The 13,207-nt window shown below is 35.1% G+C and overlaps 1 protein-coding gene across 1 annotated transcript; it reads right to left on the bottom strand.

Moving 5' to 3' along the window:
- Positions 1 to 6,519: 6,519 nt before the first annotated feature.
- On the bottom strand, positions 6,520 to 7,155 carry LOC108913591. The gene has a single exon (XM_018719158.1). It carries the CDS (start codon positions 7,153 to 7,155, stop codon positions 6,520 to 6,522), a length of 636 nt encoding a protein of 211 aa, XP_018574674.1.
- Between the last annotated feature and the right edge of the window lie 6,052 nt (positions 7,156 to 13,207).

The raw sequence follows: 13,207 nt of genomic DNA, 5'->3' as shown, positions 1-13,207 counted from the left end.
TCAGCATTCCAAAATACACCCCGAATACGATTTTTCCAGAAAAAATGAGGCACTTATTATGTATGAGAGCGGAGATATTATTTTCACGTTTTGGGGTTGTTAAAACAACCCTTCCGGTACTTGCGAGTCGATGATATTTCAGCATTTCAAATAACACCCCGAATAATAATTTTCCAGAAAACATGAAGTACCTACTTATTATGTATGAGAGCGTAGATATTATTATTTTCACATTTTGGGGTTGTTAAAACAACCTTTCCGGTACTTGCGAGTCGATGAAATTTCAGCATTTCAAATAACACCCCGAATACTATTTTTTCCAGAAAAGATTAAGTACTTATTATGTATCAGAGCGGAGGTATTATTATTTTCACGTTTCGGGGCTATTAAAACAACCCTTCCGGTACTTGCGAGTCGATCAATTCCATGCACCATTGTAAGTTTCTCTATAGAACTTAAATTGAGGTTGATTTTGATCAACTCGAAATTCCCTTATGGGCCTCGTTGGAAAAGAACATTTCTGTTTAAACGTCCTATTAAAAAAATCTGACCAGTTCCTAAACATTGATTGGTCGCAATCTTCTACTACGAAAAGAGATGGTATTTGTCTCACAATTCGAAAGGCCAATTCTTTGGCATCTCTGCTACTAGACGTTGATTAAAACTAAAGCCATATTTCGATCACATTCCATGTGCGAATGCCCACGAATTGGAAAAATAACTGTGATACTTGCTAATATCGTTTTTCGTGCGATTACCATATTATGGTAATCGCACAGAGATAGGTCAGGGCTATAAGGGGGGTGTTCCAGAGACGCCCAGTGAATTCTCACGAGTTTTCCACGGGTGAGGGCTGCTGTGTGTGGTCGAGCGAATTATGTTTATGGTAGGAATTAATGAAACAATTACTTCTCGTAGAACACTTCACTTTTATTGTACTAGCTACAGTTAGCTTTGCTTGCTCGGAGACTGATTCGGAACTGGTTTCTGGATCAGTCTGAATTGAATTTATATAAAACTGTTATCTGTTATTTTGTTGATATGAGGTTTTTATATTGTAAATAGTGAAGCGTCTGGAAGTCGTTTCAAATCGTCTGAATATGCCAGTCCATGTGGTCCAATATACAGTTGGAGTGGAGCTGAGGTATTTCTTGTGATTGTTAGCCTACCAATTTTTCTTGATCACCCTTAACAGTAGAAACTGAGGTATTCGAAGAATTCCGGTTGATCCTGGACCAGGTTGGGTTCTTCTTGTTTAACTATACCGGGTGATCCTACCGACTGCGCCAATTATGTTTATGGTAGGATTTAATGAAACAATTACTTCTCGTAGAACACTTCACTTTTATTGTACTAGCTACAGTAGTAGCTTAGCTTTGCTTGCTCGGAGACAGATTCGCAACTGGTTTCTGAATCAGTCTGAATTGAATTTATATAAAACTGTTATCTGTTATTTTGTTGATATGAGGTTTTTATATTGTACATAATATTATTGTTATGCATGAAAAGAATGTAACTAGAAAAAATAATAAATAACCATGATAAATGTATTTTTCTGTTATTGACGGTGGTTTGCCATAACTAGCGTAATCGTGAAGAAGAACATCGCGAATGGGTTGACGACGTCGTTTCTGGCGATAAGCGGCTTTCACCTCATCCAGTAGGTGACATTAGTACGCCGCATTGACGGTCCTTCGATCGTACAGAAAATCGATCAGCAACATATTCTTGGCATTCCAAAACACGGTCGAAAGAACTTTCCCTGCCGACAAACGAGATTTTGCTTTGATCGGAGGTCTCTGTCCACTTTTCCTCCATTCTTTGCTCACCCTTTTGCGTTCTGGGGTGTAGTGATGCACGACGGTCACAAAGCGGTTTAAATCCCTTCTTCTTCATATCTAGTTAGAAACCTTTGACAGATCTCTTTCCGGTCATTTCTGTGTTACTTCGTAAGGAGACGTGGGACCCACCTCACGGACAATTTACTCAACCCAAGCTGTTCGGTAAGAATTGTGTGAACGCTCCCAACACTTATGCCTATCTTTGCTGCAATGTCGTCCACAGTGAGGCGTCGGTTACATTCCACGAGGTTGGTAACGGTCTGACTGTTGGCGTCATTGACACTCGATCGAGGTCGACGACTGTGGCTTTCATTCTCTACAATATCCCGGCCACTTCGAAATTTTGTGGCACAGTCAAATACCTGGGTTCGTGATAGGGTGTCATCCCCAAAAGTCTCGTCAAAATCTCTGTCGATTTGACGCCCTCGTTCGCGAGAAATCGAATAATAATTCGTTGCGCAGCAGACGTAGGAACCTCTTGCTCGCTCATGGTGCTACTGGTGATGATGATGATGATGATGATGATGATGATGATGATGATGATGATGATGATGACAACTGATCGGCGAAGGACGACTTCTACGCGTGTCGACCCCCTTCATATAATAACCACAGCTTAATAAATAATATACAGCTCGAAGAGTCTATGTCGGCGCCTTTGATGTGGCGGTCGAGAACCAAGCGATACGGAATCGTGCTAACTCTCTCAGATTAGCGGAATAGATGGGGCTGGATTAAAATAAAATATTTTGTTTCTACCTAACAGTACCGTAGTGGGGAATTTTAATATGAAATTTGAATTACAATATTACGTGTATGACATTAAAAGTAGAAAATGAGTATTTTAGATAGGAAATAGGTTTTGTACTTGGAGTTAATACTGATTGATTATTAAAAGAAAACTTGAAGAGTAACTAAAATTCCTTTGTTGTAAGCTCCTGTTTGCTGATGTAATCCTTAGAGAATGAAAACAAAAATAAAGATGATTATCAGTAGGGTCAAACTGACCAAAGAGCTCTTAAAAGGGCGCTTTTTATGGTATTTATAGAACCAGCGATTTTAATTAAATCAATATATTATCGCAATAAAGGAATGTCATAAAACAGTATCCATCTAGTACCAAAATAAAGGGTGGAAATGGTGTGAAATAAAATTGCGTAGTTTTTAATAAGTTGTATTGCCTGAGGTAAATGATGAACAACCAACACCAACAAAACAAAAATACCTATACTTATACATATTATAAAACATACCTACAATATAATATACAATAAAATATAATATAGTTTTAAAAATATAATCATTACTGATTTCTCCATATTATAAGTTTATTTTTTGAATATTCCTAAAATTTTGGAATATTCTAACGTATAATAAATTCTAACCCTTAAATATAACCTAAGTACAAATTCTTTCGGAAATGAATGACACGAATGACTAAAAGGTAGTCTTTTAATTAATTCAAAAAGTGTGGTACAAATGTTATTTTTTGTGGATAATTGGTCAAAATTATCTTGAAATATCTTTTCAGTGTTACAAATGAGCTCAACAAAGTTATCGTTTGGCATTTGCAATTGTCCAGATAAGGTATCTTCATTTTCATTATTATATAAAATAAAAATAAATCAACGAAATTATATCCGCGCTTATGATTGCAATACTTAGATACTACCCGTTGCCGTTATTCGTCTGAACGAACGCCAAAGCCGTCTTTTCCGCTGGAAGGCGGGGCATAAACGCTGCGCGATGAAATCGACGCAAACCGTTCCCGCCAAGACAGTTGTGGAGTTGTAACAACTACCTAACCATTCCTAGAACCGCAGTCTGCTCTCTGCTCCAACAGGGTTGATAAACAAAAAAATCCGGTTCGTATTTGAATGACCCTCGTATATTTGCTAAATCTATCCAATTTTCCATATTATTTTCGTGAGTATATCATATGGATGAAAATTTACCAGTTACCATATTTTTATTTTCAGTAATATACTCAATTAGAGTTTCCTTTTGCATTTCGGTAATATTTGCACCTTTTATAGCATTCGTCATAGCTATTAATAATAGCTATAATATATCAATTTTAAGAACATATCAGGAAATTCAGATCTTGGGAGCATTTTGATATAGTTAACACTTGATTCTATTAATTTTTGCGTTACATTGAAACACGCACTTTTTGTAATGTTAAATTTGTCTGCCACCTCTCTGAATGTATTTGTGTTTGCCATGTAATAGAGGCATATATGAATCGCTTTTTTGTGTGAAATTTCAGCCCATCCACCACGGCATTTTTTTCCAATGTTAGCAAATGGCACAATTTCACTACTGAACTTCGGCACATTCTAAAATGGCTTTTAAAATCGCCCTCAGAATACGACGTAACAGTCTCTTCAGATAAAAAGACTTATTTCAATTAAAAAAAAAATTTTAAGACAAATAAATTACTGAGTTGACAAGTACTTATTTGAGTTGACAAGTCCTTTTTTTAAAAAGCCAAGTACCTAATATAGTTCTCAAATAAATTACTTGCATATTGCATCAAATTATTATATTAAAATCCAAAATTTAAATTAGTTGTATTAAAGATTTTTTTTGGTTGAAACAAACAAAAGCACAGCTTGCAGTAAATATTTAAAATTATGCAACCAAATTAATAGAATATTTGAAATATAAAACTACTGTGTTAGTTAAAAATGTGTTTTATTCGAATGAACAAAATTTGGCGATTTTCTTTTATTTATTTGTTTGAAATAACTAGCATATTTCATTGAAACATTTTCGTACTTGTTTTTAGAAAAAGGTTTTGTTGTTTCAAATAAATTATAGATTTGCTTGAAATTTTTTCTTATTTGTTTGAAAGCAATAATTTATTTCCGTCACGAATTAGTTCCTTGGACAAAACAAACAAAATATTTACAATAATTAAATAAACTGATTAATCCAACTAATTTAATAATTTTATCTTTGTTTCATATGAATGCGTATTTTATTATATTAATTGAAGATACGTTGAAATAAATGATTTATGGATTGGATTAATATAAATAAGTCCAATTGTAAAATAAAATTCAGCATACATAAATAACAAAATAGTTGAATTCACTAATTCATCAACATATTACAGTACTTTGCATACTTTGCGTTCCAGAAGTAACGCAAAAATTTGTATTTTATTTTGTGTTGCGTTTTCCCAAAAACGCTAAAATACGTCAATTAGTAGGGGAAGCCGGGGTTAACTGGACCATATTTTTTTATCAATCCGTAAAATATTTATATGTAAATGAATTTTGTTTAATTTTGGTATATCACTTGCAGGTACAATAATTAACAAATGTATCAAGTCGTTATATAAGCATTTATAAAATATCTATATAAAACAGTTAACCCCTACCTAGGGGTTAAGTAAACCAAGACTGGGGTTAAATGAACTGAAATTATTTTGTTAGCAAAATAATTACATGTACTGTTTAAACTTATATTTCATGTTGTATTTATGTAAAAATCAATAATGAATGAACACTATAACTACTCATATCCACCGTAAACCAGATCATGTCTTGGTATCTAGCTCTTGATCCACAAATAGGATGTGGCAGGACTGCAACAATTTTATTTTTTGAAACAAAGCCTTCATCATCTTCTGAGGGGATAAACTTTGTTGTAGAAATGACACGTTTATAAAAATGCACATTGTAACCATCATTATACTGCGCCAAGACCTTCGCAACATAGTTTCTCGTACTTGCGAAAGTTTTCCACAAACTTTTACAACAATGAATTTTCCTTCTTCAATATTTTCCGATTCATTGCAATCATCTGAAAGTTCAAATTCATCTGAGGACTCGCAAAACTGAACTTCTTCCTCTGATTCACTACTGGAATCTAACACTTTTCTCTTGGCTACTTTAGCTTTTTCTAATGACCGAAGTTTCTTCAATACCCTTTGATGTGCTGCAGCCATAACTGTTTTGCCTTTTTTACCTCTAGCGGTAGAATTTTTCTTTGGGCCAAGTTTGGGTAAAGGACGAATTTCTTCAGGGCATATCCTGGACAAGTTATTTCCAATTTCTTGCAATGGCTTGTGCGTAACACCCAGATTATTGTTATTTTGCGTTATTCCATCAGGTGTAACGTCGAGTGTGACATTACTTTGAGCTTCTATGCTATGAGTCTCAGCACTGCATAATCCCGATGTTCCGGATTCAGAATTAAGAGATACATTATATTGCGGCCTGTCGCTAACAGAAGATGCAAGATAATCTTGCTCTGTGAAAATATTTGAGTTAAGTGGCTCTATTCCACTTTTTTGAAAACCTTTCATTATGTTAGATGGGGTGAATGCTAGAGGAAATGCTTTACCCACATTTTCTGATACATCGTAAATCGTTACCCATGGAATATTATCTGGTCTTCCTGAAAAGTTGCTTATAAACTCATTGCATGCCTTATTATAATATGCTTTCAGTGGCCCAAATACAGTCAGGTCCAGCGGCTGCATTTTATGGCTGCAATGAGGCGGGAAAGTTAAGAGAACTATTCCTTTTTCTTTGGCAAAATTTAGAGCTTTAATTCTGCAGTGAGTTTCATGATTATCAAGTATTATTAGTTTTGGGTTTTTTGGAGTGGGTCTTTCATGGGTAACAAAATGTTGTAAGATTAAAAGGAAAATGTCTCCGTTGGTTCATCCAGAATCACTTGCCGCCCCTGCAGAACCAGGTGGTGCACCTTTCAAAAAGTGATCTTTAAAGTGTTTTCTTGGGAATATTAAAAATGGCGGTAAAGCCTTTCCAGTAGCGCACACAATACCCACTAGAGTTACTAATTGGCCTCTCTCTGCGCTAGTCGCTTGTCCTACTTGTTTTTTCCCTGTAGGTGCCAAAACCTTTGGAGGTTTATGTACAGTCATCATTCCCGTTTCATCAATATTGTAGATATCTTGAGGCCCCAAATTATATTTTTGTTTGACCTCTAGTAGATTTTTGAAAAACATTTCTACATTACTCTTATTGAAGCTAATACATCGGTTAATGGAAGTTTGCTCAGGTATTCTGAGAGACAGCTTATAGATTTTTTTTAAACGAGCTAGCCAATCCTCCCCAGGAATTTTGTCTCTCTCCCAGCTGGCTTTCAATTGTTTGTTATTTGCTACAGCAAATTCGTAAGCAAGACGTCGTGTAGATTCGGACGTTAAACCATAATGAATGGCAGCAGCGCTTCTAATATAGTTTACAAGCAGTACTTCCTCCTCATCTGTAAATACTTGTAAATGTTTATTTTCTGGACGAAAGTCAACCTTTTCTGGATCGACAGCAGCCATACATTTTGTCACATATCTTTTTATAGTACTTCTAGGAATTCCAAGTCTCTAGATGCTTCTCTTATAGTGAAAGTTCCATCTAATATTCTTCTACACAGTTCTTTAGCAGATCCTTAGAATACGCTCTGTTATTAGTGGTTCTGATGCGTTTTCGCGGCATTGTCTGAAATAAATGAATCATTTATAACCTGGGGTTAACTGGACCCAGGGCCATTTAACCCCGGCCAGTTAACCCCGAATGATATATAAATAAATTGATCGTATTTTTTTTTATAACCTAAAAGTGTATGCAAAATATCACTACATAATAATACACTCTAAACACGTCTACTTTACTATAAAATTAGTGGAAGCATAAACTATAAAATTTAAAAGGTACAAATCACTTTATTTCAGTCAGAAAATACTTACTTTTGAAGCATAAAATACAAAATTCTACACAGCTTGGTCAATGTGAACACCATCTGTACCATGGAACTAAAAACAGTTGCACCACTTGTATAAAAGATAAAATTGAAGAATAGGCGGGTTATTCGAATTCATTTGTCTCTCTTAAACTAATAGTTCAGTTAACCCTTGGGCCAGATAACCCCGGCTTCCCCTATATAGGAAATGTCGTTTTGTCACATTGCTTAAACCTCTCTTGCGCTATGGATGTTCAAAGTGACCCCCGTTAACAGTTAGGCAATGGGCGTGTCGATGTTCGAATTCATCCCTGGTATTTTGAATTGCCTCTGGTGGTATCTGATTAATTTCTTCTCTTATGCGCACTTTTACGCCCTCGAAGATGTCAGGTCTATAAACGTAAACTCTGCTTTTTAAATAGCCCCGCAAGAAATAATCTAGGGGAGTTAAATCGGGTGAACGTGGTGGCCATTCAATGGATCCTCTGCGACCTATCCACCTATTTGGAAAAATTTCTTGCAAGTAATTCCTTACAGCAATCCCGAAATGAGGAGGAGCCCCATCCTGTTGAAACCAAATACTATCTGCTGGAACATCATTATCTATGTGATTTGGAAAAATAACTGCGAGGGCCGCAAAGGGCGGAGTTCAAACCGCAAAAACTCCCAAGTATATATAAGCTGTTATATTTCCATCAAAGAAATACGGCCCCAATATCCGATTACCAACTATGCCAGCCCAAACATTAACTTTCTGTGGACTTTGGGTATGGCTCTCTTGCAACCAGTGTGGATTATCAGGGCTTCGCCATCGAGTATTTTGGGTATTGACGGTAGGTACCATGTATGTAAATTGTTGCTTTATCAGAAAAAAATATTTGATTCTTTAGGTTGGTCTGTTTTTGCTATGACTCCATTAAAGTTTTCCAAAACTGCGCTCTTCTGTTGGTGTCATCTGCTATCAATTCGTGGACAACATTTACCTTGTAAAGCCTCCATTTATTTTGCCTATCATTTTCTGTCATTGGCTTTCCGGATCTAGACAGATCTCTAACGTGTCCAGCAGCTCCTATCTCCGTATCCAACCATAATTAGGATTTCAATCCTTTGTTTCTCATTTAAACGCAACACCATCGTAATGTAAAGTTATGGTATTTGTAACTGTCATAATGATATTGAGGCCCTATTGCATTCGCTAACTGTCGTCTTCAAAACAATACCTAGCCGCTGTGATCGGGTAAACCTACCCAATCTACATTAAAACATGTACCAACCAAAACACAAAACATCTATAAATTCCCATTTTTTGCTGTGGCACTGTTCTCGCATCAGTTTGTGATACCGACTTTTGTTGTTATTTTAAACCATGTGCATTCCAATCTTCTGCGTTTTTTCGCACCTGTAAAGTAGGCCAAACCCTATATCGACGCATTTCCCTTCAAGAGGGATTTATGGTTAAAAAATTGACAAATTGACGTGTTTTAGCGTTTTTGTGAAAACGCAACACAAAACAAAACACGAATATTTTGCGTTACTTCTGGGACGCTCTGTATATTGACATGAGGGATTTATCATTTAACAGGTATACAATTAGGTAAATAAAAGTAATGAAATCATGAACACATATAGAAACATTAAATTTATGGTTATATTGAAAAACAAAGTATAATCCTCTGAAAGTTTCTTAGTGAACTAGTACAAACATTCTTACTTAAGAAAAAACATGAAACTCTACTGAATATGACTAATTAGGTGTAATTCATTATTAAGGTATTGCAAGTTATATGGGGATGACGCACAAAACCAATGGAAAAAGACTTTTCGTGAAATTGCTTGAAACTGTGGGATCAAGTAGGGCCTGACAGTAGACTAGGATTAGATACCCTATTATTTTAAATGTAAAATTAAGCTAGATTAGTATGCACGGTTTTGGATATACGTGAGCTGAAAGTCACTCAATATAGCCAAATCAGCACTTCCGGCAATTCAAAGAAATTCACTCAAATTCGGGATATGTGATGTTGATATTGTGTAAGAAAAAAACTTAAAAAGTCTTTGGAGATGTCCGTTTGGAGCCTCTACTACCCGTCTCGTGTTGGTTATTGGTCTCGACTCATTTGCCTCTTCAGTTGAGAATTGAGTCTGATTTGGCTTTAGAAGTGGTAGCATTTTCGTAATCGAACCAATTCTCTGTAAAGTGGGAATAACATATGCACGATCTACAATACATATATCTTGTTGTCGAAACCAGTCTCACATTCTATTAATATTTTTATTGCAAGCAAATGATAACTGATTTTTAACAGCTACTGTACATACACAATATTTTTGCGAGAAATTATTGCGCTTAATCACAATAAGGGAAATATTTGTTTAATTAATGAATTTACAAAATCTGATCCAATGAAGTATTTGAATTTTTTAAGAATGAATGAAGAAACATTTCTGAAACTGTTGAATAAGATTAAACATAGAATAAAAAAAGTAATTTTGTCGACAAACCATATCGGCTGCAGATAAACTAATAGTTACATTAAGATATTTAACTACTGGTGAAAGCTTTCGCAGCTTAATATATAACTATAGAATTTCAAGTGCTATATCACTATTCATTCCAATAGTATGCGAAACAATATATAAAGAATTGAAAACAATGTTTAAAAGTATCAAAATATTAAATAAATTACGTCACAACACAGGTTTGGATCGATATTCATCGTGTTTTTATTCTTTTTAGATTCTATCAACTTCTGTGGAGTGGTTAGAAATTTCAAGGGATTTTGAAACAACATGGAATGCTCCAAATGTTGTAGGGGCATTAGATGGGAAGTATATTGTAATTAAAGCTGCTAAAGATCTTGGATCTGCATATTTTAATTACAAAAACAACATAGTTTACTCTTATTACCACATGTTGATACAAAATATAACTTCACATATATAAATGTTGGGATGAATGGCAAATTATCAGATGGTGGTATATTTTGGCAAAGTGATCTGTCAAAATCGAATTTTCCCGAAGACAAACCTCTCCCTGGAAGATCAAAACCAGTATCTCATGTTATTGTGGCAGATGCAGCGTTTGCTCTATCAAATTATATACTTAAACTTTATTAACTTAAAAATATGACAACAGGACAAAGAATTTTCAATTATAGGTTAAGTAGAGCACTTCGAGTAGTGGAAAATACTTTTGGTATATTGGCTAACCGTTTTCGGGTACTGCTAAATATAATAAATTTAAGAACTGAAAAAGCAAACATTATTACTCAGACATCCTGTGCTCTTCACAATTTTTGGAAGAAAGAATTGAATACTACATATTTGGGAAATCGTTCGGATAAAACAGACGGTCAAACGTTTAGGTACCTGTTTGCATTGAGGAGGTAAACGTAAATGAAACACTTAATGTCAGAAAATAATTTAACGAATACTTCATTGGATGTGGAAGAGTACCCTGACAGGATGAAATTATTTAAGGATTTTTGAGTCACACAGAATAAGAAATAATTTTTTTAATAGTACGAACTTGTTTTTTTATTAACATATCTAGAAAAATAACTTATTTGTGTCTTCTCTTCGTGGAAAAGATATTTTGAATGATGTTTTCCTTTAATTCATCTAGGAGTACTTCATCGTCGATCTTCTCTATTTCGTCTACTATAAATCTGCAATGAAAGCAACACTTTATTTATGTACAAAAGTATTTTATTTTACTTCCATAATGAAGGAACTTACCTGAAATATACTTACCATCCGAATGTGAGATTTTGTAACGTATCCAGTGCTGTATCGAGAATACCATTTGTTTTTTCTTTTTCTGCAATGATCTTTATCTTTATTTTTCTAGAAAGCTCTTCACCGTCACTTCTTGATGGTGTTCTTGATATTGAAGAAGTATTTACATAGTACAATGAGGCAACATAACTACTCCATCACTTATTTCCCCATCAAAGACTATTTCACAAGAAAGCTAAAAATGATATTAAACCATTCATTAATATTACAAGAAAGAAAAGAAAAGGAAGGATGGGGGTTGTGACGTTGTATTTTACTTGTCCGTCACTATGACGCCTGAGCGACGGCGGTTACCTCGGGCGCCAGTTTCTGTTTAAAGTGTAGAAACACCACTACGCGAGCGGCTACAGTGAAGACACGGTATGTCCAGAGGGTCTAGAGAGAGTTAGACTTCACACAGGAATAAAAGGCCACAAATTGGTATATATTTACATTTATTTACAGTCCAATTCTACCTATTTACACTATTCTACTCTAAATCTATCGCTAAACGGTGACAAACAGCTACGGTTATATACAGGGGGTGACTACACTACGGAAAACGATAAAATAACGGAGCGGTGTTAAGCGGTGACCCGACTAAAGCAAAGCACAGCAGAGCTAGCGGAACGGTAAACAGGCAAACGGTTAATGCGGTAAGCGGTAGTACATACAGGGTAGGAAAGTACCGATGGTCTATCTGAAGTTACGTGAGAGTGATAAAGTAAGCCATAGAAATCCATGCGATAGAGAAGGATGGCTATAATGAAGGCTTCTCTTTGTCACCGCCCGTTTCGCCCTTCCACAAATAAGATCCACTTCTTATTTGTGGAAGGGCGAAATGGCTAGGCTATGGCTTACTTTATCGCTCTCGCGTAACTTCTGATAGACTATCGGTACTTTCCTACACTGTATACCAGAAAGAAGGAAGCGATTTAGCAAAGCAAAGCTACAAATAATGACTATAGACTAGACTTGGCTACTATATCTACATAAAAGAAATAAAACAGTAACAGCGGGGCTCTGGCAGACGACTGGCAGAAAATGTCTGAGAGAAACTTAGAAAGGAATGGATACTCGCTAAGCTGAAAGCGGGGGCGTTTAACAGGTAGCAGGTATCAAAGGTGGAAAAAAATGCTAACTTATGTCAAAGTAGGAAGGCTGGTTTTTACATATGTCATAAATGATATTGTTATAAACAAACATAATACTGTTGCCAGACACTTCCTGTGGGCCATAACTTTTGACAGACACTTCAAAAGTCGTAAAAAATGTGGGAACTTACGTCATTTTAGGAAGGCTGAATTTTATATATATTATTAAGTATAATATTTTAAAATATGTTCCAACGAGCCAGGCAAATATGACGGGCCAAACATCCCCCCAGACTCGTTAAAAGTTCCGCTGTGCGAGGAAGTGCGAGAGCATTATTCAAGTCAATTCAATATTATTTATATTTAAATTTTACTATATTATTTATTTATTCATAAAAACTAATAATAATTTAAGTTTTAAAAGCCCGTTTTTTTAAAACTGAAAGTGAAATGTTCTTATAAAGGATATTTGGGTACATCCTTTTCTATAAAAGTAAATATTATGAAATTAAAATTTACAAATTATTTATTTTTCTGATCATACAAAATATATGTGAATAACCATGTTTAATCATCAATTTCATCACCCTCGAAGGGTGATGGATCCATCATATCTTCTTCCAAAAAATCTTCATAATTATAATGATCTTCATCTACCTCTTCCGTTTCACCGGTTGATTCATCTGTAACAAGAAATTGAATAACTACATTGCTTATACCAATAAATATACATATAAAATAATTTACATTAAATGTTTATTACCGGTTCATTTTGCA

This window comes from Anoplophora glabripennis, unplaced genomic scaffold, assembly GCF_000390285.2.
Source record: "Anoplophora glabripennis isolate ALB-LARVAE unplaced genomic scaffold, Agla_2.0 scaffold1167, whole genome shotgun sequence".
Classification (NCBI taxonomy): domain Eukaryota; kingdom Metazoa; phylum Arthropoda; class Insecta; order Coleoptera; family Cerambycidae; genus Anoplophora; species Anoplophora glabripennis.
Note: the sequence above shows the minus strand (reverse complement) of the source record. Positions and strands in the feature narration are given on the sequence as shown.